The 22,765-nt window shown below is 39.7% G+C and overlaps 4 protein-coding genes across 9 annotated transcripts in view; 3 read left to right on the top strand and 1 right to left on the bottom strand.

The window, feature by feature from the left end:
- LOC143908125 (uncharacterized) overlaps positions 1-5,135 on the top strand; it is a 64,109-nt gene extending 58,974 nt beyond the window's left edge. For all 3 annotated transcript variants that reach the window (XM_077425462.1, XM_077425463.1, XM_077425465.1), the window contains 4 exons: positions 174-3,851; positions 3,921-3,957; positions 4,314-4,508; positions 4,586-5,135. In XM_077425462.1, the coding sequence (XP_077281588.1) occupies positions 174-3,851; positions 3,921-3,957; positions 4,314-4,508; positions 4,586-4,615 (3,940 nt within the window). In that variant the 3' untranslated portion in view covers positions 4,616-5,135. The remainder of the gene's footprint in view (positions 1-173; positions 3,852-3,920; positions 3,958-4,313; positions 4,509-4,585) is intronic.
- A 158-nt stretch (positions 5,136-5,293) lies between these two features.
- Positions 5,294-9,039, top strand: LOC143908129 (inositol-tetrakisphosphate 1-kinase). Its single transcript, XM_077425471.1, has 5 exons — positions 5,294-6,073; positions 6,649-6,747; positions 6,807-6,948; positions 7,037-7,173; positions 7,262-9,039. The coding sequence occupies exons 1-5, from the start codon at positions 5,813-5,815 to the stop codon at positions 7,838-7,840; spliced, it is 1,218 nt and encodes a 405-aa protein (XP_077281597.1). The 5' UTR covers positions 5,294-5,812; the 3' UTR covers positions 7,841-9,039.
- A 362-nt stretch (positions 9,040-9,401) lies between these two features.
- Ciapin1 (cytokine induced apoptosis inhibitor 1) lies at positions 9,402-11,257 on the top strand. 4 transcript variants are annotated; one of them, XM_077425472.1, is made up of 6 exons: positions 9,402-9,535; positions 9,637-9,840; positions 9,972-10,318; positions 10,395-10,539; positions 10,719-10,831; positions 10,935-11,257. In XM_077425472.1, exons 2-6 carry the CDS (start codon positions 9,690-9,692, stop codon positions 11,046-11,048), a joined length of 870 nt encoding a protein of 289 aa, XP_077281598.1. In that variant the 5' UTR covers positions 9,402-9,535; positions 9,637-9,689; the 3' UTR covers positions 11,049-11,257. The 4 variants fall into 4 exon arrangements, with proteins under 4 accessions (XP_077281598.1, XP_077281601.1, XP_077281599.1 ...); XM_077425475.1 differs by having other exon boundaries at positions 9,412-9,511; XM_077425473.1 differs by having other exon boundaries at positions 9,455-9,555.
- A 6,046-nt stretch (positions 11,258-17,303) lies between these two features.
- LOC143907958 (uncharacterized) lies at positions 17,304-19,938 on the bottom strand. The gene is made up of 3 exons (XM_077425107.1): positions 19,779-19,938; positions 18,159-18,308; positions 17,304-18,016 (listed from the first exon to the last, which is right to left on the bottom strand). Exons 1-3 carry the CDS (start codon positions 19,902-19,904, stop codon positions 17,936-17,938), a joined length of 357 nt encoding a protein of 118 aa, XP_077281233.1. The 5' UTR covers positions 19,905-19,938; the 3' UTR covers positions 17,304-17,935.
- Positions 19,939-22,765: the final 2,827 nt, after the last annotated feature.

Raw genomic sequence — 22,765 nt, 5'->3', positions numbered from 1 at the left:
ACGGTGTCTAGTTTTAATGAAGTGCAAATCAGATTTTATCCAATCGATATTATAAAAGAAATTAATGAAAACCGACATAATTTTATTTTAATAATTTATATTATTGATTATTTTATATAATGTCTTACGTAATATATTTTTTATAATTTATATTATCGCGTGCGTTTTTTCAGATATTCGGACGAGCCGCCGTGGGACGACGAGATGGAAGAGCGGCTGTACGTTCGCGAGCTGGTGGCTTCCAAATTTCACGATGCGTGCTCTTCGAAAGCGTTATCGGAGGTGAACGGCAAGGCAAGCGCGCGTGAAACGGAGAAACGCGACTTTCCTCGCGTTACCGTTCGCAGGATCGATTTGTCGGCGCCGAAATTTCGGGTGTCGCGACGACGGCGTGCCGACTGGTCGTCCTTAGGATACGGAAGCGACGATCGGTCGCGTGGACGTGCGTCGCCTGCCCGAGTGCCGTCCGGGGACTCGTCGCTCGAGGGGGTCGCGAACGAGACGACGGCACGCGGCGATCGTCGGCGGACTTCGTCGGCGCGAGGGAACACGTGCGAAATCCAAATAGGGCCGTCGGTGCACATCGTCGACCGGGAACTGACCAGGCAGGACCTGGAGGATGTGCACATCTCGCCGGAGTCGTCCCGGGCGCAGAGCCGCGCAAATACGGCCACTTACACCCTGCGCCACGATGTCATCCAGAGCGTGAATAACTCGGAAGGGACGCCGAGAACTCGGCGCGTGAGATTGGACACGATACAACGAGAGAAACCGATCGGAAAGTTGATTATGGAAGCGGTACCGACGAATCCTGCAAGCAAGTCGGAAGAGGACCTTGAAAAGGTCGGGAATAACTCCGATTCCGGACAAGACGACGGACGAATCGAATCTCCAAAGGCCCGAATTCACAGACGAGAGAGCAAGGATCAAAGGCACGACCCGCAAGCTGCCGAAGGCACGGGAATATCCGTATGTCTGAAAAACGTGACGAGTCAAGGAGCGGCTGAGTTCGCTGTGATTGAGACTCCGAGAACCGACAGGAGTGAAAAATTGAAGAACAAAGCGGGAAACGAGAATCACGAGAGATATGCCTCCGGCGGTGACGTGGAGATCAGTTACGCGGAGAATGGCGGAATATTCTGCAAGAGGAGCGATGCTGATCGTCCGCGAAACGACGAAAACATTGTAGATAACATCGAGGCAGAGGAAAACCAAGGTGATCGATCAAAGCCGTCGCTTGCCGGCGACACCTCAAGGAAAACGGGTTTTCCACGGCGCGAAAATATCGCTTCCCGCTGCCGAGAGGCGGAAAGTCCGCTACTTTATCGGACGATTGATGGACACTTTTCGTTCAGTAGTCACAACGGACGGGATGGACTGCGCAATGACGCCAGCGGAGACTTGAATTTGGACGAGATCGACTTGTATCGGCCGCGGCTCGACGATTTGGATTCGATCTTGCACTCCAACGACAGGAAGATCGAGCGCGTCGTTCGCACGGCCAGGAATCTTTCGGATTTATTATCAAGCCCTGAATTCGCGATGTACAAGCTGGATGAAGACGAGCTCGTGCCGCAAGACGCGAATCGTGAGAAACTTCGTCGGGACTCATCAGCCGATAAAAGTGACAAGTACTCGTCGAACAAGCCGACTCGATCGTCAATTCTAGAAACCGAGCTGAGAAACGAAGACCTGACGGTCTCAGGGATACGTCGAACCGATGAAGATCCGAAGGGAACAAATGCGGCAGGGACGAAATCGTCGGCTTCCGCGAGGGAGAACGATTCTCGCGGCAATTACTCGAAGAACTCCGTCGAATCTAGCGTGTTTCCCGCGTCGGATGCGAGCGACGATCTCAGGACATCTCGCGACAGCGATAAAGCTCGACGATCGGCTAAAGCGGGCTTGTCGGAATCGTCGATGGACAGATCGGACGCCACGACGCTCTCCAACCTGGTACCCGCGCTATCCAGCACGCGCACGGAGACGACGCAGACGTGTCGTCTTCGGGAAGAGGAAATCGCTCGAGGTTATCGTCACGCGGACGCGAGGTCACGCGTCACGTCTGCGAGTAAACTCTCCAAGCGCGGAATTCGTCGTTCTGGGAAGGAAGACACCGATGACGGAATTTTCGCGCAGCTTTCCCGGAAGGACACGTTCCAGGCCACGGACCGGTTCGTCACCTACATCCTGCAGGACGAGAAACAGAGCCTCGAAGGGAAGGTCGCGAACGCCTTGAAGGAGTCGGCGGTCACGCCCGCGGCGGTGCAGAAGCTCCTGGATCACTTGCGCGAGGCCGAATCGATCCGCGACGCGCGTCAAACGGAAACCTTGGATATTCTGAAAGATATTCTGATTAACGTTAAAAGCCAGCCGGACCAAGGAGACACGAACGACAAGGAAGTAGAGACGCGACAAACGCGAGCGAAAATCGACGCGAGCGAGATCGGACGGGTTGACAAAAGTTCCTACGAGCTCAAAAGTCCCGGCGGGCACTCCGTCGACTTTTCCGAATGTCGCGAGACGAGAGAGAGCGTCCGCTCTACGGCCCGTTGCGAGTCTATTCGAAAGCTTTGCTCTGAGAATAAGGGAGACACAGGTTTGATGGAAAGCATGGTCGTCGCGAGGACTGTTCCGATCGAGGCTAAAAATCAAACGGACGAAGGCTTCGATGAAAGTGATCCAAAAAAGGAGGAGACGCTTCCTCGGCACATCGCTGGTTCCTTGATGCTGACGAATGTAGCGTCAGACGCAATTGAGGAGACAATTTTGCGAACGCGAGCAAGAAATAACGCCAGCGATACCGGTCTAATCGCCGACAAATCGAAAGATTCCAGGAATCCAGATAAATATTTTTCCGTCTCTCCCGCGTTTCCGGAAATGAAGGAAAGCGTTCATTCCGCAGTTCATTTCGAGCTTGTTCGAGGTTCTAAGAATAACAGCAAGAACGACAGCGAGGGAAACTCGGAGGCCGAGTCATTAAGACAGATCTCCGATATTCGTAGTGACGTTGAAAATCTCGAGGAGAATTCCAAACATTTATCTACGAGAATCACATCTGCAAGATCGAAGGGGGAACGTGAAATGGAAGCTGTCGATTCGGTTACCGCGGTACTCGAGAATAAAGAAGACGATGCAAATAACGAAAGGCTTCGAGAAGATAAATCGAACGATGCCCGGGCATCTAATAAAGATCAAGACGCGAACAAATTTATCACGCAGATCGATCAGGCGATCGACGCGCAATCGGATGTAGCTGTGAAGGAAATCAGAAGCGAGAAAACGCGCGACATTATCACCCCGGCGGACAAGAAGGTGTTATTCGCATTGTCGGAAGTTTCGGAGATAAAGAACGAGCGAGTTCGCTCGGATGTAAGCCCCGTCAGATCGAAGCCCATCGACGAAACTCCAACGAGAACAGATGTTAATCTTGTATATTCGTCGACGAAAGAAGACCCCGGATCTTCACGCGAATCAGAAATCGACACGCGACACCCTGCGGTTAAGGGGAAGATCGATCCTCCGCGAGATCGCGTTGCGTCGAGCGTGAAAAGTAGCGAATCGTCGCAGGAAGTCGCGTCGCGTAACAAGCGGATCTCGCTTGACATTTCTGGAGAGGACAATCATTTGACGAGGGATATGGGGAACGAGGAAATTCGCCCATCGACGACGTTCGCGGCGGTCGAGAACCGCAGAGACGGAAATGAGATCTCAGCACTTCGGAAAACTGTGAGAAGCGATAACGAGCGGCAGTCGATTGATTTGACAAAGAGACGACGGAATTACAAAATAGATATCTTATCCAGTTCCAATTCTAGTGTCAGCAGTACTCTACTGGATCGTGACGACAGGTGAACGTAGTGACGTTATTAATATAATTTAATCACGATTCCAAAATTATTTAATCATTATATTCGCAGATCGACCAACGGCACGTCGAGTGCAAACGCAAGGAAAGTAAGTAGAAAGTTTTTTTAAACTATTAGTTTTAATTATTATAGAATGTAATGAGACAATAAGAAAGGAGACAGAAACGCGTAAAATGTATAATGAGAAATTTTGTAATAATATTAAGTCGAAATAGATAACGGTACGAAGAAATGTCCGCTATTCTCTTCTCTCATTATATGATAATGCCATAAATTACTCATGTTAATGCTAAATGATGATATAAATTAGCACAGTAATGTGATGAAACGTTATCGCATTAAACATGATTTCGTCGCAACTCCGTTGGGTTTTATTGCGCAATCCGCGCAATCCAAGAATTCTTGATTAGTGGGCGTCAAATTTAACTCGTCTCGCCGTTTCAGATCGGGACTACCCCCGAGACGTCTCATTCCGAGGGTGAGCTGTATATGCCGAGCTCGTGCTCGTATTCCCTCGGCGAGGTGCGGGTCCTGAGGAAGAGACGCGATTTGATCGAGGACAACGCGATGGATCGCGACAGCAGCGTGACGGTTCTCGTCACCAGGAGCATGCTAACGTCCTTGAACGACTCCACGGTGGTAAGTGTGCCGAGGAGACGCGAAGAAGAAGAAGAAGAAGAAGCAGCTGTGCTGATGTTCTCTCATTTCTGTCGCAGTCTCTGCTGGAAAGTTCCGGACACGTTTAGAACGAGCCGCGGATTCGCCGGCGCTACGCGTGACACCTCGACTTATCGTGGACGGCGCAGATCTTCTCTCCAACGATTTTTACTTGTGTCCTGATAACAGATTGTATTATCAATACAGAACATATTTCAGCAAACGTTGCATTCCTATTGGAAAATTCCATGCGGTGTTTGGGTCATTAATATGTTCCTGCAATATTGCTGATGGGAAATAATCCTTCATCGCTTTCACATGGATTTTATCACGAAAGGACTGTCACATAAAAGGAAGTCGTATAAAAGAGAGAGAGAGAATATGGTCTTTTATATATAATTATAAAATATAAAATAAAAATATAAAATATTGCGAAAAGGACTGGTCGTATAAAAAAAAATATATTCTCTTAATTATTATAAAATAGAAAATAGAAAAAAAAATAATTAAGCACGTTTGAAGTTGCAATTTAATTAAGGATTAACTAGAATAGAACAGTGTCACAGTCATATTCAATATATGTACATAAAAAATATTTATTTATAGATTAGATCAAGTGTGTTATCTGTTAACCCTGCATTGATCGCACTTTACACTTTAATTTTTTTTGTTACGATAACCGCGGAAAGTTGTTTGCGACATTCGCGAGCGATTACGAAGCCCCGATATTCGCGGCGCAGAAAAGCCAACAGCACACAGCACGTCTGAGCAACCTAGAGAAGAAACATCAAGGAAGTGCGTCTTTCCGCGTTCCTTCGAATAACGCGGTCGCAAAACCGGCAATCGCCGCTCTCCGAGCAGCTCCGAGGGTCCGGAAACCGTTCGGCCGGAGTGGGCCGGAGGAACGGCGTGTTTACTTGGCGATCACGCACGTCCGATATAAGCGATATATTTCCGGCGGCGATTGGCGGCGTGTGCAGCGCGTGCAGATGCAGCGTGCGCTGCAGCGTAGCGGCATGTGTGTGTCGGAAGGTAAACAATAGGATTTGCCGACGACGTGCGACGAAAGGAGGAAAACCGTGACCGAGCTAGGGTGAGATTTTTATTTTCGGCGAGAAGGCGTCTTTCCGAGGACGGCCGTCGACGGATCGGCGTGGACGAGCGTGGACGAGCGCGGAGACACGGCGAGCCTCGACGCGAGACGGAACCTAACCTCGTCGCCCCACGCCACGCTGCGCAGGTATGAGACTGGCCTCGCGGAGGATCGTGCGAGCGGTGCCGCGAGGATGAGAGCTGCCGACCGTCTCGTTCCGGGGACGACGACGACGACGACGACGACGACGTGCGAACGCGAGGTACGAGCGCCGTCGAACGAGCGCCGATCCGCACGTGATCGGTGTCAGCGCGGCGTGGCTGGCGCGAACGAGGACGGAAGGATGTGCGACAAGTATGTCATCGGGTACTGGGTGCCCGAGAGGAAGCGGCAGAAGTTCAACTGGACCGATTTCGAGAACATATGCGAGTCCGAGGAATTTCGGTTGAAAATGGTGAGCGGCTGGCCACCGGCGTGGCTTGTATCCGCGACGCGGAGGAACGTTCGAGATGCGTTCTCTCGGCGACATTAATCTCCATGCGTTTCGAGGAACGTTGTGAAAAATAAATAATGACACGCTGGCCCACACGCGAAAATAATTTTCTCTAATTTATATTGTAACTAAAAAAAAAAAAGAGATTTGTGTGCGCATATATTACACGTAGTATATTTTTCTTGTTCTGATTGCGAGGTGCAACACTCTGATTCTAGCGTGGGATGGAGCGAAGTTACGTGGCACGTGGTCTCTCAACTTTCCTTATTCTCATTCTTTATTACTCACAAATGTATAGTTTTTATATATATGTAACGTGTAGATTATACGTATGATTGTCTACATTGCATTAGGCTCAGGTCCATGGTTTTGCTAGGCCCAAATTACTGCGCGAATCAGTCATCCCTGCAGAATATTTCTCTTTTGATACGCGTATCAACGTTCCTTCCATTCGATTATTTTTTTGCATTATTTCTGCAGATGCAATATTGAGGAGCGTTTTTAATGTCTTTAAATCTTCCATCTCTATGTTTCAGATCGATGTGAATTTAAGCTTCGAGAAGCAGGGACCATTACACGTTTTCCTACACAAGCTGACAGATATGCAGTCGCATGCGGAAAGTGGTGATAAAAATGTATGTTCAGGGCTCCGTTTGGGTTGTCAAAGATTCTATAACGTATCTCTTTTACACAGGCTGAGGATATTGTTTCGCGACTTCAAGAGTACATTGCCAAGCATCCAGATCTGATCGTTATCGATCCTCTGGACAATATTAGGAACTTAAGCAATCGATGTAAATCTTACGAATTTATACAGGAAGGCTTTCGGTTGAAAGGTATGTGTTTGTAATACGTATAGTTACATAAGTATGACTCCACGGGAATCGAGCTAAATGTTTAACATTTATTTATTTATTTTTTCAGATATATTTACTCCTAATTTTGTAGAAATCAAAAGCAGAATGCTCCATGAGATAGCGGCAACGTTAAAAAAGCGTGGCATTAAATACCCATTTGTTTGTAAGCCGCTTATCGCGTATGGTTCGAGCGACGCGCACAAGGTAAATATTTCGCGCAAGATACCTACGAAAATGTCTGAAGCAAATGAAGTGCTTGGTAAAAAAATTGCTCTTAACTTTCTAATTTCAGATGATGATTATCTTCAACGAAAGGGACTTGAAAGACTGTCAATTACCTTGCGTCGTTCAGGATTTCATCAATCATAATGCTATTTTATATAAGATATTCGTTGTGGGCGATCGTTTCCACGTGGTCGAGCGCCCCAGCTTTAAAAACTTTTACCAAGAAGACTGTAATTCGTTGAGTACAATATTCTTCAACTCGCACGATATATCGAAAAGCTGGAGTAGATCCAAGTGGTCTATATTGTCCGAAGAAGACATTCCTTTAACCGTGAAGCCAAATTACCAAATATTCGAAACAATTGTTAAGAATATTCGAGAGATATTTGGTCTTATTCTAGTTGGGATAGATGTTGTAATTGAAAATCACACTGGGAAATACGCGATAATAGATGTTAATGTGTTTCCCGGATACGACGGCTACCCGAATTTTTTTCAACATTTAGTAGATAGTATTAAGAAGTTGTTGATAGAGCGAGGTGTTTGCAGACAAAACTCCAAGGGTTGTACATTGAAAAAGTGTCAGAGTGACGATCTAGATTCTGGCTTTGAGAGTGACGAGAAGAGGAAATGGTCCACAAAATGAATATGTAATATGTGATAGATAATATTAATTTTAGGCGGAACTAACTATTGGTATTAATCGCGGCGATAGGACGAGTATAACGGCATTGTTATTTTGTATTCGTCTATATACATTTTTCTAACAAGATTCGGCTCTCTTTGTTACAACTTCTCGCGGTTTAATTCTTATTGGTTATAATAATTTTTTGATATTAACAATAAGTTTTGTATTACAATGTAAATCGTCGCTTGGCGCATCGCTTGTTTCGTAGACACGTACGAAATACGAACGATAATGTATTGTTACGCGAATTCGAATCTTATATTTTGTAATAAATCCCAGTACAACATGACTACGACTGCCAGAGAAGATATTTTGTACGTTTTACGTGTATACAATTTTGCATTTCTGCGGCGATGTTATACATGCCTGTGAGCTGTTGAAGATAATTAAGTACATATAATGAAGAGTATGCGGCGCGGTACGGAATATACAAGCGTAGAAACAATCGGAATAATCGCGACAACGTGAATAGAACAATTTTAATATTTACAGACGATTAAATTAGTGGCTAGCTATCATTTTTAATGCTTTTTTTTATAAATATCAATTCTGTTAATAGACAATATTACGACATTCTGTTTATTACTTTTGTCGCAATTATGCCGATTGATTCTGAACATCCCAAACATTAATAATGTACAAAGTTATCTCATTTTGAGTGTCCATCTTGAGTATATCAACTTATTTCTCGAATTTTAGAAAAAGATGTTTCGAATACAAGTTTTTATGATTTTAGAAGGGAAATATACATGGCGATGGAGTTTTTACAGCGTTCGTTGTAAAATGATGTATAAAATTTTCGTCTTACGCATCGTGTTTACATCTCAAAATTATGGAACTCTTTTATCTGAAACATTTTTTGTCCCAAAAATAAGAAACTAGCGAAATATTCAAGAGATCGGCATTTAACGTGGGGCAATCTGTATTTATACAAGTTCATAATTCCTGTAATATATATTTTATTCAGTTACGCTGTATAATACGGAGTATGATATCAACCGTTTACTTATTTATATATGTGTACATATATTTTATATGAATATAAATTGTACAGAGAAGCAAAACGATCATGTAAATCTGACCCGACGAGGTGATAATCTCGATAAAAATAATGGATTAAAGTACGCAATAAAATCTATAATTACTTTCATGAAAAATGACGTTTTAATATTTAAATTGCAAAAATTGGGCGCATACTCGGTATCTCAATGCTCATATACCGACCGTGCGCACGTGTCTCGAAATTATGTATGTATACGTGTTCAGTCCAGAAAGAATCCAGAATTTTCTTCAGAAATAATAGTTTGACTTTTGCCTCTCATAAAAAATTGATTAAATTCAATTTTTGTCTCTCGTGAAAAATTTACCCGATTAATAACTTCGACTACATTTTATTTGCGTTTCTAGCGATTTTTCGCATTCAAAACGAGTATAGATATAAAAATACGAGAAAAAAATAGAGAATCCGAGTAAGAAAGACGCAAGCGAAAGGAACTGGGCCTCGTGTTTCCTTGATACCTGAACGAGGCGATACACGCGTGCGCCGTGCACGTGTCTCGACAGTCGTTCATTCATCATTGTTCATTCGTTCGAGTTCGAGACACTTCGGGAATACACACAACAGCGAAGGTATAACCTCCTCAAAACTCGGAGGTACGCTTATTCAATCTTGCGTAAGCCCGGTTTCTGAAGACTAGCTATTCTTCTAGTTTCGTTTAGGTTGTAATCCTACAAAGGATACCGATTGTTTGCAGCTTCGGCTCCCTGAGAATTATTGTTCGCCACATCAATCGCTGTCGCGGGCATAATGTTTCTTGTCAAGGAGGGAAACGAAGTTCTCGTCGTGTCAGGGAACGACGTGCCCTCGAATGACACGGCAGAATTTATTGCCATGATCAAGCGACGCGTCGGAGATTCCGGCAAATTGCAAATTGCAAGTTTATCAGATTTAAATAAAGGTGAGTCGTACGTTATACTCGACGTTTCATTTACCTGGTTTTCGTGACGTTGAAAATTTATGTGTACGTTGTTTGCAAAATGCTTTTTCTATGCAACAATGAAAATAATGCTAATCTATTCTGTATTCTAGAACATGTTACGCAAGGTTTTCGAATAGCTGGAAAAAGTTATGGTGCATCTACGTTTGACGTTGTCATTGCTATTTTTAAGCAGTTCATCACGAACGAGGATTTCTTAGCGGAAGCATTGAGAATTCTGAAACCCAACGGTTTGCTCGTCATTCGCGAACCGCTACCAAATAGAAAGCCAGGCACACATTTGTATTCCGACCGAATATCTAGCTTGAAATTATCTGGTTTCAAAGTAAAAGATACAGACCCGAAGGACTTCGATCTGGAGAGTACAAATCTTTTGCTAAAAGTATATAGCGATATAAAAGAAGTTGGCACAGTATCGGCGAGTAAACCATCATTTGAGGTAAATTGATTTCTTTTATTTGTACGTGAAGGTAACGTTCAACGGAAACCTTGCACAGCTTTCTGTTATAATTTAGGTGGGTTCCAGTATTCCCCTTTCATTCGCAAAAAAGGCAACTAATGTATGGAAATTGGATGACCCGGTAGAAGAAGATTTAATAGACGAAGATGAACTTTTGGATGAATCGGACCTTGTAAAGCCAGATGCGTCATCCTTAACAGGTGAGATTTTCGTTATACTAAATTATAACAGAAAACTATGCGAGGTTTCCGTTGAATGTTACCTTCACGTACAAATAAAAGAAATACGCGCGCGCGTATGTCATTTCTATTTTGTTTACAATTTGGACAAAGAGAATTTGTGTAACAAACATATCTATCTACGTATCTAATACTTTCAGTCTGTGCGACAACGGGCAAGCGAAAAGCGTGCAAGGACTGTTCGTGTGGACTCGCAGAAGAATTAAGTGGCAAAGATGCGCCGGAAAACACTGTTAAATCTTCTTGTGGAAATGTACGTTTCATACTACTGCTTTTTTTCCTGAAATTCATCAAAGTGTCATATTTAATGATGTAACTGTATAAATTTAAATGTCAAATTTTTATGTTTTATTTAGTGTTATCTAGGAGACGCATTCAGATGTGCCAGTTGTCCTTATCTTGGAATGCCTGCCTTCAAACCCGGGGAAAAAGTACTTTTGCCTGAAACTCAGCTAACTGTCGATTCTTGAGTTTGTTTCCTCTTTATTGGAATACAATTGTAATAACCTGACCTAACGCGATTCGTTTTCATTTGTGCAAGTAATTATCCTATTTCTGTATGATTCTAATTATAAATTTAAATTCTATTTCAAGTATTTCTCTTGTATACGTCTACATATTATGTACAAAATAGATAGAAAATAATTGTTCTTTAAATATATATAGAAGTGTACTTAAATTATAATTCAATCTTATTTCATATCCTTTTTCTCAATAAAATAATCATAAATAAAAAATAATTGTTAGTAATAAGAGTAAAACCAGATTAAAAAATAGTCTATATTTATAATAGTTAGAATCTTAAAAACATATAATAGGTACTAGATAAAATATTTGGTATTGAGTGCGAACGGTTCAATAATCCTCTTTCTCTCTTATTTATTTTTGCAAAAGATTCCAAGCATTTTTAACACATTCATAATTTAGAAAGTGAGAAAAGAGGATATAATTGCGTAACTCAACGAAAAAGAAGAAGTTTCGAAAAGCGACATATGACGCTAGACAAATCTTAAGATATATTTTTATGTTGGCGATGCTATGTGTATTCTTTAACGAAAGCATGGTCTCTTTTAAAAAATTTAACGATAAAAAGTTTTAGAATACTGTTGCATAATGGCGATTGATAAGCAGCTCCGAAAAACGACGCGCGAGAAATACCTTTTGTTCTATACACACAAGGCATACATTCTCGAAAAGAATTAAACAATAAAAAGTTTTAGAATGCGCTGTAAAAGCGATCGACGAGAATCGGTAACACAAAGATATTTTTCATGAATCGTTCGGTGTCGCCCATCGCCTTTCTTATTTCCATCCTTTACGTCGATTGCCATTTTGTAAGAGCATTTTAAAACTTTTTGTCACTAATATGTTATTCATGTCTCGCATTAAAGAACACATAATCATATTGATTATTAGATTAATGCAATATAATCTTAGACTATAACTAAAAAATAGCGAGAATTTAATTATGCATCAGTAGAGACGTTAGAAGATAATAAAAGTTATATAATAGAAGAATTAATTCGGATGGTAAAGTAGGCGAAACTCTGGTTTCGGACCGCGAAATGTCGGAAATTTACTCCTGATATATCAGGAAAGCATGTTGAGCGAGGAGGTTATCCGGATTGCGGTAGGTATTCCGCGGGTGTTTTGAAATGCGAAATGCGCTGAACGACACTGGGTCATATCTCGAGAACTGAATTCATTTTAACATTATGTATCCGTTAATGCAAATCATGCTCTCTCAAACGAGATTTGACAATAAAGAGTTTTAAAGTGCTGTTGCATACGTTTTACATTTCAGTATGCGAAACTTTCTGCCGCATTTTGCGTTTGCATAAATTATTCAAAAGAACATAATTAATATAGCCATATTAATAATTAGATTAATAGAATACTGTAATTTAAAATAATAATTAAAAAATAGTAAGAATTTAATTATGCATCAGTATAGAGACGTTAGAAGACAATAATAGTTAATAGAAAAATTAATTCGGATGATAAAGTAGGCGAAAACTCAGGTTTTGCACCGCGAAATCTCGGAAATTTACTCCTGATATATCAGGAAAGCATGATGAGCGAGGAGGTCGACGGAGATATTCTAAGCGCGGGTGTTGCCTCCCCACATTGCCTCCTCGTATCGTCGCGGTCATTGGTCAGCGCGTGGAGGCCTATTACCCCTTCCAGACGTAACTGTCAGCGCTCTGATTGGCCGTAGGCTGGGCGTCCGCGCCGCGACCCCGCCCCGCCGTTCCGACGGCGATGGGCAATATTAGTGGGGATCAGTGGGGGTTGGCGTGCCGCCACGTGTCGCTGCTCGAATAACTCCTGCATCCTCTTCGCTCAACATGCTTCCCGCGTAACAGGAGCGATTTCTGTAGACGTAATATTAGACGCTAAAGAGTTTCAAAATGTCACGAAGTGCCGTCGGGCGGCGCGTTGGGTGACAAATTCGGAGCTCCGAAATACGATAACTAAATGAATCGCGAGAAATACGTTTATTTTAATATTGTTATGTATCCTTTAATGCGAAACATACTCTCTCGAACAATATTAGACGATAAAGAGTTTTAGAATGCTGCTGCATAATATTAGACAACAAGAAAACGGTAGCGGCGAATGCCGTCGATGAGAGTCGTGACTTCGAAATGCGACGAACGACACCGAATGAATCTCGAGAGATATGTTTATTCTAACATTATTCTTATGTGTTCTACGCGAATTATGCTCTCTTGAATACAATTGGACGATATATGTATAAAGAGTTCATTGCATTTCGGAGCTTCTTATCTTCCCGACGGCACTCGCCGTTATCTCTCTCTCGTATAGGCTAAGCATTATGCAACAGCATAATGTGCGGCTATAACTCTTTATCGTTAAGTAAATCTTATTCGAGAGAGCCTATAATTCCGCGCATTAAAGGACAATGTTGGAATAAACATATTTTTCGAGATATACATCCAATATGTTGTTCGCATTTCAGAGCTTCGACTTCTCTCACTGTGCCGCACGACGGCTGCATTCGTGGCTACCTTTTTCTTGTTGGCTAGCATTATGTAACAGCTTTCTATAACTCTTTATCGTCTAATCACATTCCAGAGAGCATGGCTCGTGTTAAAGGATACATAACAATATTAAAATAAACTTAGTTCTCGAGATTTATTTGGTGTCGCGTCTCGTATTTCGGAACTTCGACTTTGTCGTTCAACGCCGTCCGTCAGCATTCTCAGCTATACCTATTTCTTGTTGTCTAACGTTATGCAGCAGCATTTTAAAACTCTTTTAAACTCTTTAGCGTCTAATTACATTTGAGAGAATAAGCATTAAAGGATAACGATATTAAAATGAATGTATTTCTCGAGATATATCCAGTGTTGTTCGTCACATTTCGGAGCTTCGAATCTCTCATCGAGTGCCCGCGCCGCTCGACGGCACTCGTGGCCACCTTTTTCTTGTTGGCTAACATTATACAACAGCATTCTAAAACTCTTTATCGTCTAATATTGTTTGAGAGAGTAGGCTTCGCATTAAAGGATACATAAAATAAACACTTGTTGTCCAACGCCGTCCAGCAACATTTTAAAACTCTTTAGCATCTAATTACATCTGAAAGAGCAAGTCTCGCATTAAAGGACACATAACAATCTTAGAATAAACGTATTTCTTGAGATGTGTCTATATAGAGTCGTTCGTCGCATTTCGGAGCTTTCTACCTTTCTGCCGAGCGCGAGCGACGGCATTCGTAGTTTCCTTTTTTTCGTTGGCCAGCATTATGCAAAGGCATTTTATAACTCTTTATCGTTTATTCTTGTTCGAGAGAGCATGCTTCACATTAAAGGACACATAACAATGATAAGATGAATGTATATCTCGAGATTTGTTTAGGTGTCGTTTGTCACATTTCGGCGCTCCGATTTTTTCGCCGAGCAAACAGCAACGGCATTCGTAGCTCCCTTTTTTCGTCGGCTATAGCATTATGCAACAGCGTCCTATAACTCTTTATTGTTTAATCCTGTTGGAGAAAGCATGCCCTTACTTTAAAGGACACATAACAATATTAATATAACCTTATTTTTAAAGAATTTGTTAAAATTCGTATACTGATTTATTGGGTGCTTTCCATTTACTGATGGCACAAGTTGACACACACAAGTGTTGTTCATTTGTTACTCATTGATTGCAAAGAAAGATAGAACGTTTGTGTCGACTTCTGTCAATAAATGGAAAGCATCCATGAATAAATCAGTATACGAATTTTATCAAATTCTGCATGTAAAAATGAAGTTATATTAATATTGTTATACGTGTCCTTTAATGCGAAATATATATTCTCTCAAACAAGACTAGACGATAAAGAGTTATAAAATGCCTCTGCATAATATGCTAGCCAGCGAAAAAAAGGAAGCTACGAATCTCGTTGCTCGTGCTCGGCGGGAATTAGACGGTCCGAAATGCGACGGACGACACGAAATTAATCTCAAGAAATACGTTCATCTTATCATTGTTATGTGTCCTTTAACGTGAGGCATGCTCTCTCGAACAAGAATAAACGATAAAGAGTTATAAAATACCTCTGCATAATGCCAGCCAACGAAAAAAAGGAATAAGCTACGAATCTCGTTGCTCGTGCTCGGCGGGAATTAGATATAGACGGTCCGAAATGCGACGAACGACGCACGACTATACTCAAGAAATACGATTATATCTTATCATTGTTATGTGCGTCCTTTAACGTGAGGCATGCTCTCTCGAACAAGAATAAACGATGAAAGGTTTCAGAATATTGTTGCATAATGCTAATAGACAACGAGAGAAAGAAGGTACGAATGCCGTCGCCCTGAATACTAAACGAGTCTCAGAAAATATATGTTGACACAACGCTAATTGTTTCACGAACTTGTTAATTTCTATTAAATAATTAGAAATTTGTTAGCAAAGTAACGTAAGTTATATCTTGCTGTTCCGAGAAAAACACATGCATTACAAGTTTTCTCAATTTACTATTATGGTGTCAACGTGGGAACTGAGTTGAAGCGTTTTGCGTGCCGCATACGCGTCAATTAATTGTAATTTAAAGTTTAAACAAATATAATTAATAAATATAATAATAATAAACGAAATTTTATATTTTAGTGTTACTGCCCCTTCTGCGCATACCCGCCAGCGCTCTGATTGGCTGTCGCGGTCAGCTGGGCATCCGCGCCGCGGGCTCGGCGCGCCGTTCCGATGGTGATGCGTAATAAAGTAGGGGTAGGCGTGCCGCTGCTAGAATACCTTCCTCGCTCATCATGCTTCCCGCGTAACAGGAGCGATTTCTGAGGAATTATAGACGACTCCGAACTCGAGTTCTCGCTTTTCCCATAACCGAAAATTCTTTTCATAATTTTTATGATCTTTCAAGCAGTGTCTCAACGGATGCCTGATACATTTCTCGCTATTGCTTAATAATAATTTAATACTAATATTTATTGTTCATTAAATTAACATATATTTATTAATAACATTTGCTCATGTGATACCTATGTACATACATATAATTTACGCGTATGCATAAGCGATATATGTATGTGTATATTGCAAGATTAACAATAAGACGATAACAATTCGAAATCACAACTGTAACTATATCTTGTGGTTTTATAGGAAACAGTTTGTTTCATTAATTAATAAACACAAATTAAATATTGCAGGTACTATTTTATAATCAGGAGAATCTTTGTAATATATTGCAAAATCTATTTGATCGGTATACGAACAATTGCTGTCTTGCTGATTTATTGCTGGTGAATTTAATTTCCACTTTCTGATTAAAACGAAGATGATTTATTATTTGAATTGAGATTTAACGTTTCATTTTTAATAATTATTTTATTAATATATAATCGTACATATTTTAATAATATAATCGTATCTTATAATAATATAATCAATATCTTTTTATAAAAAAAAGTCGTAATAAGTTGATCTCTTGGTTTCAATTGAAAGTTAAGATTCTAGTGCTTCCAATGAGTATGAAATCATTTATTTCGGACAGAGTATAGTTTGTGAGATATTATTAATTATAGAAATATAATTAATTTTATCTCGAAATCTCAAAGCAAAGAAATCTGAAGTAAAAAACTATTATCATATTATACGTTTAAAAATCACAATATTTCAGTTTAGAAAAGTAGTAAAGAACCAATATTCTATTTATATATTTAATAAATTATTTGACAAAATAATTAAAGTTTTTAAATGCATACTTTGTCAATTTTGTCACTATTACGTGGCTTCATTAATGCAAAGCAAGTTGATGTACCATGGAACTTTAGATCGCTGTGTAGGACACTTTTTAAATAAAGTTTTGGAGTTATTTGAAAGAATATTCTGTAATAGTTAATAATAAAAGTTTGAAAGATGCTTGTCGGATTTGCAACGCACGCTAAATAAATATCGTTGTGAAAATCATACAACAAATTATGCGTTTTACAAAATTATTCAACATTATACATTATCTTATATATTTTTTACATTTTTATATTTTTGTTTTAATTGTAACAATTGAGTGAATAATAACAAGTTTGTAAATTATGTGTTACATATCACAGTATAAGTATTTTATATTAAGGAAGAATACGTTGTGTGAAACATGCTTTATCTTCGAGATACTAAATTTTCTACTTAATAAACGTAATTTACTTTCTATAAAAATTTGGTCATTTCCAGTTTTTTTCCTTCAAAGATAAAATGTGTACAATAGTTTTAAATGCTATCCTCACTCGCTATATAAAAATTGCGTTATTGCGAGTAATAAGTATGCATGTAATATCGTATACTGAATTGTGTTATTCGAAGAAAGTTTCTTTTTTAATATAGCAATATGTATAAAAGCGATAAGGTGATTGAAATCACTAGTGTGTAGCCAACAATTTTATTCGTTTACTTTGTGCATTATAGTATTATTATTAATAACGTCGTAGTTTAATATGTGCGTACAAAAAGTAGAAAAAGATTGTTCTCGGACTTAATTACTCGGATAATTCGCTTCATCTCCATACGGGACTGCACGATATGCATTATTTAACTTATCTTTGTGCATGATATGCATTTTCGTTTTTATTTTAGTTTTGTGCTTTTCCGAACCAAACGTTCCATCATGCATATCATGCAGCGATTACATTATGTCATCAATTTAATCCTTCCGGGATGGGCAAAGTCTAAGCAAGAAGCGTTTCTCAGAATGGCGGACTATTACTCGCAGCGCGTGTTCTTTGTCGCACGATTATAGTCATCCCATTAAAGAGTGGCTCGTCCGTTAATCGTTCATCTTACGAGAAATTTGTTTTTCCTCGCGTCTCTTCTCGCGTGAATATTCTTACTTCCGTGGTCGACCGTTTCGCTGCATGAAGCAACCCTTGAAGGATATTAATCTCACATCAATCTCGCCCTCCTCCAGCTGAAACGGGTTCATCGTTCATTACTACGCAGTCCACACGAGTGAAACTGTATACCGGATATGTACTAAATGTATAGCGTGTAAAGCGACCAATAGTAACCAAACGCAATTAACGGAATTGGTATTCCGCATATACCTGTACCTGATCGAATAAGTAGATCTCCTTGTAACAGGACGGCGACACGCATTCCCGGATGCATCGTGTTTTGGCGACGCCGTCGCTCCTATGCGATAGCATCTTGCAAGCTCCGCTCTCCTCGCAATCCTGCTCGAATTGTCTGAAGAGGGCCTCCTACGGCAGAATTTACCGGTTATTCTAATTACAATATTGGCTTAATTTATCTTCTAATTGTTATAAATGTTTTTAAATGCAAAAAGGTTTTAATATAGCAATATCGAATATATGAATCGCTTTCGAATTTTCCATCTTTCATATATTTTGCTGAAATAAATCGCGTGCGTTAATTGAGCATAAAACGTTGGAAATGGATTTTACGTTTATAAATTCGGAAATGCGAACATTTATTAATATTTTTTTTTGTACACAAATAAATTATTCCGTCAGTTTATGCGGTATGGATAAAATGACGCTTTGCATTCCGCGCCGCGGCGGTATAAAACGGAATGCAACAATTGATTTGTGCATGTCGAAAGATTAACCCCAATTAGAGCCAAATGGGACTTCCAGCGCGGCACATGTATATGCGCGCTTTTAATATTCTTCGCGAACAACTCCGCGTCTGCCTTTCTCCGCGCACATAAAAGCATTACTGCGAGAGATCTTTGAAGGAGAATATTTTTGCCGAACGTAATACAGTTAAGACACACGTAACGTTCCTTTATTTTACTTCCTGGAAAATACAATCGTAAGATGTTTTTGGTAGTAAACTGCGTATTTCAGATGTTGATAACAGATCGCCCGTAAAATTAAATTCGTCAAGAAGTTTCTCAGTTAAAATTTTCAATCGTTTTTTTCCCTAAAAGTATATCGCGAGCGAATTATTTTTAACTATACAGAACTATACATTTCCGACGGATCTTTTTACGATATACGCAACACACGCGTATTTTTGTTCTAGTCTTTTTACAAAGCGATTTTAAATGTAATTTTTGTAATCTACCCTCCGCTTGTCAAGCTTGACAAAAGCTTGCAAGCTTGGCAAAAGAGAATTCTTTGGTAGCTATGTCGAATCTCGCGACGACGATCTTGCGTCGTTGTTCCAAATGCAATTTCGCACGTAGTTACATTCAAGTGCATTCGTATATATATATATATATATATACTTTGACCTTTAGCCAAATTTCTCTCCAATTAATGTCAGATCGATCGTTCACTAAATTGCTACCTTGTTCCGATTTTACTTCGTTGGTCGTAAACACTCGTAAATGATAGTTATCGAGTGTTTCTCGATCGCACGCTTTTGAATTTATATCTCTTTTTCAGACACGGTGATACAATAGTTTTTTATAACAATTTGTATTCTTTCAATATAACTATTAATTTTTTTATTTACGCAGATTAAATTGAAGATGTTTTATAGCTAATTAGTGATCCACGTGCAGAGACGGGTGCAGAGAAAATAGCTCTTACCGTTTGGCTCAAAAATTGGTGTATACCAATCCGGCTTAGCGTTATGCTACCGTCCCTAGCATCGTAAAACTGCCACCCTTAAATGTGGGTTGCTCCCCATAACCTGTATATCAGCGTTCAGCACGTACCACTTGTGAAAGAGGACTTTGATGAACCGTATGGACGACTTACGTTCTTGGTGGTCTCCTTGTACGGGTATTCCGGGAATGTGAAGGTCTTGGCGAGGGATCCTGGCCCATCCTGGAGGTGGCCGACGACGAGGATCAGGCTGAGCGCGAATACCACCCCCGCCGCCATGTTGACCGGAGTCAGTGACCGATCAATAGACGGGGATGGCGCTTCGGTTTCTCTATCGAGTTTCCCGGTAGAAAATAGGAAAGTTTTAGGTCTAATCGCGTAAGAGGTTGACTATTGATTTGTGCCGAATACTTCATTAAGCACTTCTCAAAATGCGACGTGTCGGATAATCGGACGCAAGCTAGTTTAGGACCAAGTCTCATTCCTTTTCCGCGCGCGCGCATTGTTACACACATTTAACTTTTTATTTTCTTTTTTAATTAATTTTCTGAAACTCGTTATCGGATCTTATTATTCTGTCCGCTACGTCGATCCATGAAATTCCGTGCTGTCTTCTTCTACTGCAATCAAATATTTTAACACGTTGCCACTCGATTAATCAAGTTTCACGATTTTATCCTGCATTTTATCTTCTCACATAAATTCTTGTTATATGCGTATTTTATTTTTGTCTTTGCTGTTTTATTGTCTCTTGCAATATTATTCATCTTACCTTTTGCGCGTATATTTATTTTTATTAATATCTTCTTTTTCTTTTGTAATAACTGAGCACAACCGTCTTGTTAAGACCAAAGTTATACATGCAGTAAAGTTATTGCACGTGTGCAATAAAGATATTTATCATTACGTAATATATTTATCCTACATCATGAAACTTTTCTGTTAAATAATAAGATTAAATGTAAAATTAGTATTCTTGTTAAATTATAAAATGTAATTTAAGTTTGATTAATATATATTTTTTTACAAATATTTAGCAATAGCTTCTTCAGCAACAACTAATATTTATATTTTAACAAGCACCAAAACGTTAAATTTTTATTTTTGTAAGATGCGTATCCAATAAAATTTAATGGCGATTCTCGCGTGAACTTATTCCGACGACGCCGATTTGCGATTCGCGCAGTGACACGCGTGAATTTACCGATAACTCTATATAGAAGCGCAGCTGCGATATTTGCATAAAACGTATCGAGGCGTATGCACCAGAGCGCAGTAGCATTTATCGTTTCGATGTGTATGCAAACGTTGGACGAGACGGCGAACGTTTTTGCCGAGTTAGGCGTTGTGCACCGCACCAATCCCAAATTCCGCGCGCAGCTTTCGTGCCATTAATTCGAGATTTCGGCGGCAATTAGCAACAGTTTCGGCTCGCGGCGCCCGATATGTTCCTCTTGTCCCTCGCGTGATTACAACATTCTGCCAGTTCCACTGATAGCCCGACGCGAAGAAGTGTCGCGGTCAGGAACGAATAGTTTTCCTTCGTCCTTCGCTTTAGATTCAATCAACTTCATTAATAATTATCCAGTTTTTTCATAATTCTGTTTATGCTATTGTAATTGATTCATCCAAATTGCTTTCCCAATAATCCCATTGAATTTTACAGTATGACGCAACTCAATCGCTTAAAAGAGAATGATTTCGTAAAAGCATTCTGTTTGAAAAGCTTCTGAAAAATATTTTACTCATTAAAATCTTTAATAGATTTTCCAAAAGATTCTTGTGTTGATATTATGTCTTGCTAAGAATAAGCGATTGTAATATACAAATTGTGGCTAAAATCGAGATTTTTGAAATAGATAGATTGTTTATTTCTGGGCAATCTTCTAAAATTGCATGCATTACCAGTAACGTAGAATTAGTGAAATGGGTTTCATTATACGCGAAATATTTCGGTGAGATAATGAAAGGACGAGACAGAACTAATTGGAAGCACACACAGATCATTTCTTCCTTGATATAAGAGTTATCGAATTTGAGAACAAAATTTGCTTTTGCAATTGAATTTGATGAAAAGCTCAGGGTTGAAATTCATTTATTTATATACTCATCGAAACCCCATCAGCATTTTGACTGCCATGTGTATCTAATTGGATACCATCACCTATTTGAGGCTATGGCACCGCGTGTCAGTCCCAGTTTAAATACACACACACATTCACAGATATTTTGGAAAACATTAAATTCTAGGAATATCAAATTACATTATTTTATGTGAAAATTAGACACTAAATAATAACGTGGCACCAAAGGGACTGATAAAAAAATCGCGAAGCAGTCAAAGGGTTGAAGAATACAGTAATGTAACTATTTTTATCTATTAATTTAATACAGATTGTTTAACTAATATTTTCCAGCCTGTGTTATAATTATTATATCGATTAGACCGGTGTATTATAATTATCCAGGTGTTAAGCTCGAATACAGGCGACTTTTTTGTCTCGTCGTAATTACCTTCTCTCGCTTGATTGAAATTCATAATTAAACCGTTAGGTATACACTTGGCATAAAATTCGTTGCTGCGTGTGTCAAAGATTAATTGAAGATTCTGATTGTAAATTAATTACAATGTAAAACGAAATTTGGTATAATTTTGCTATATATATATGCTATCATTATGTACTGTTGAAGAAATTAAAAATCGGTTTTTTATATTTTGTTAATAAATACTTAAAAGATTGTATAGTAATACATGTGAAAATTTCTGTTTAAACAAAACGATGAAATTTTGCCTCTGCACTGAATTATAACTTGCCGGTACAGACGTAATTAACGTCCTTGCATACCATGTAGTTCTCGAAGAGAGAGAACGATAAGCAAGAGCGATTCTCCCGGGTGACGTATTTCATAGTTAGAACGTCACGATAAGAAACAATGAAATACGGCGAACAATCACAAAATACGAGAACCCTTTGTATGTTGTATCCCTGCAGATATGTACGACTGCAATACGCCATACATGTCGATGTAATCTTGGCATAGAAATATTAAATATTATAAATGCTAAATTGTACAATTATTATCTGAAGATCTTACTTGTCTTAAGATGGAAGAAAGTAATCCTAAAACTATCGACAGAT

This window comes from Temnothorax americanus, unplaced genomic scaffold (assembly GCF_048541705.1).
Source record: "Temnothorax americanus isolate GAGA-0224 unplaced genomic scaffold, ASM4854170v1 Scaffold9, whole genome shotgun sequence".
NCBI classification, from domain to species: domain Eukaryota; kingdom Metazoa; phylum Arthropoda; class Insecta; order Hymenoptera; family Formicidae; genus Temnothorax; species Temnothorax americanus.
This window is presented reverse-complemented; position numbering and strand designations above follow the sequence as displayed.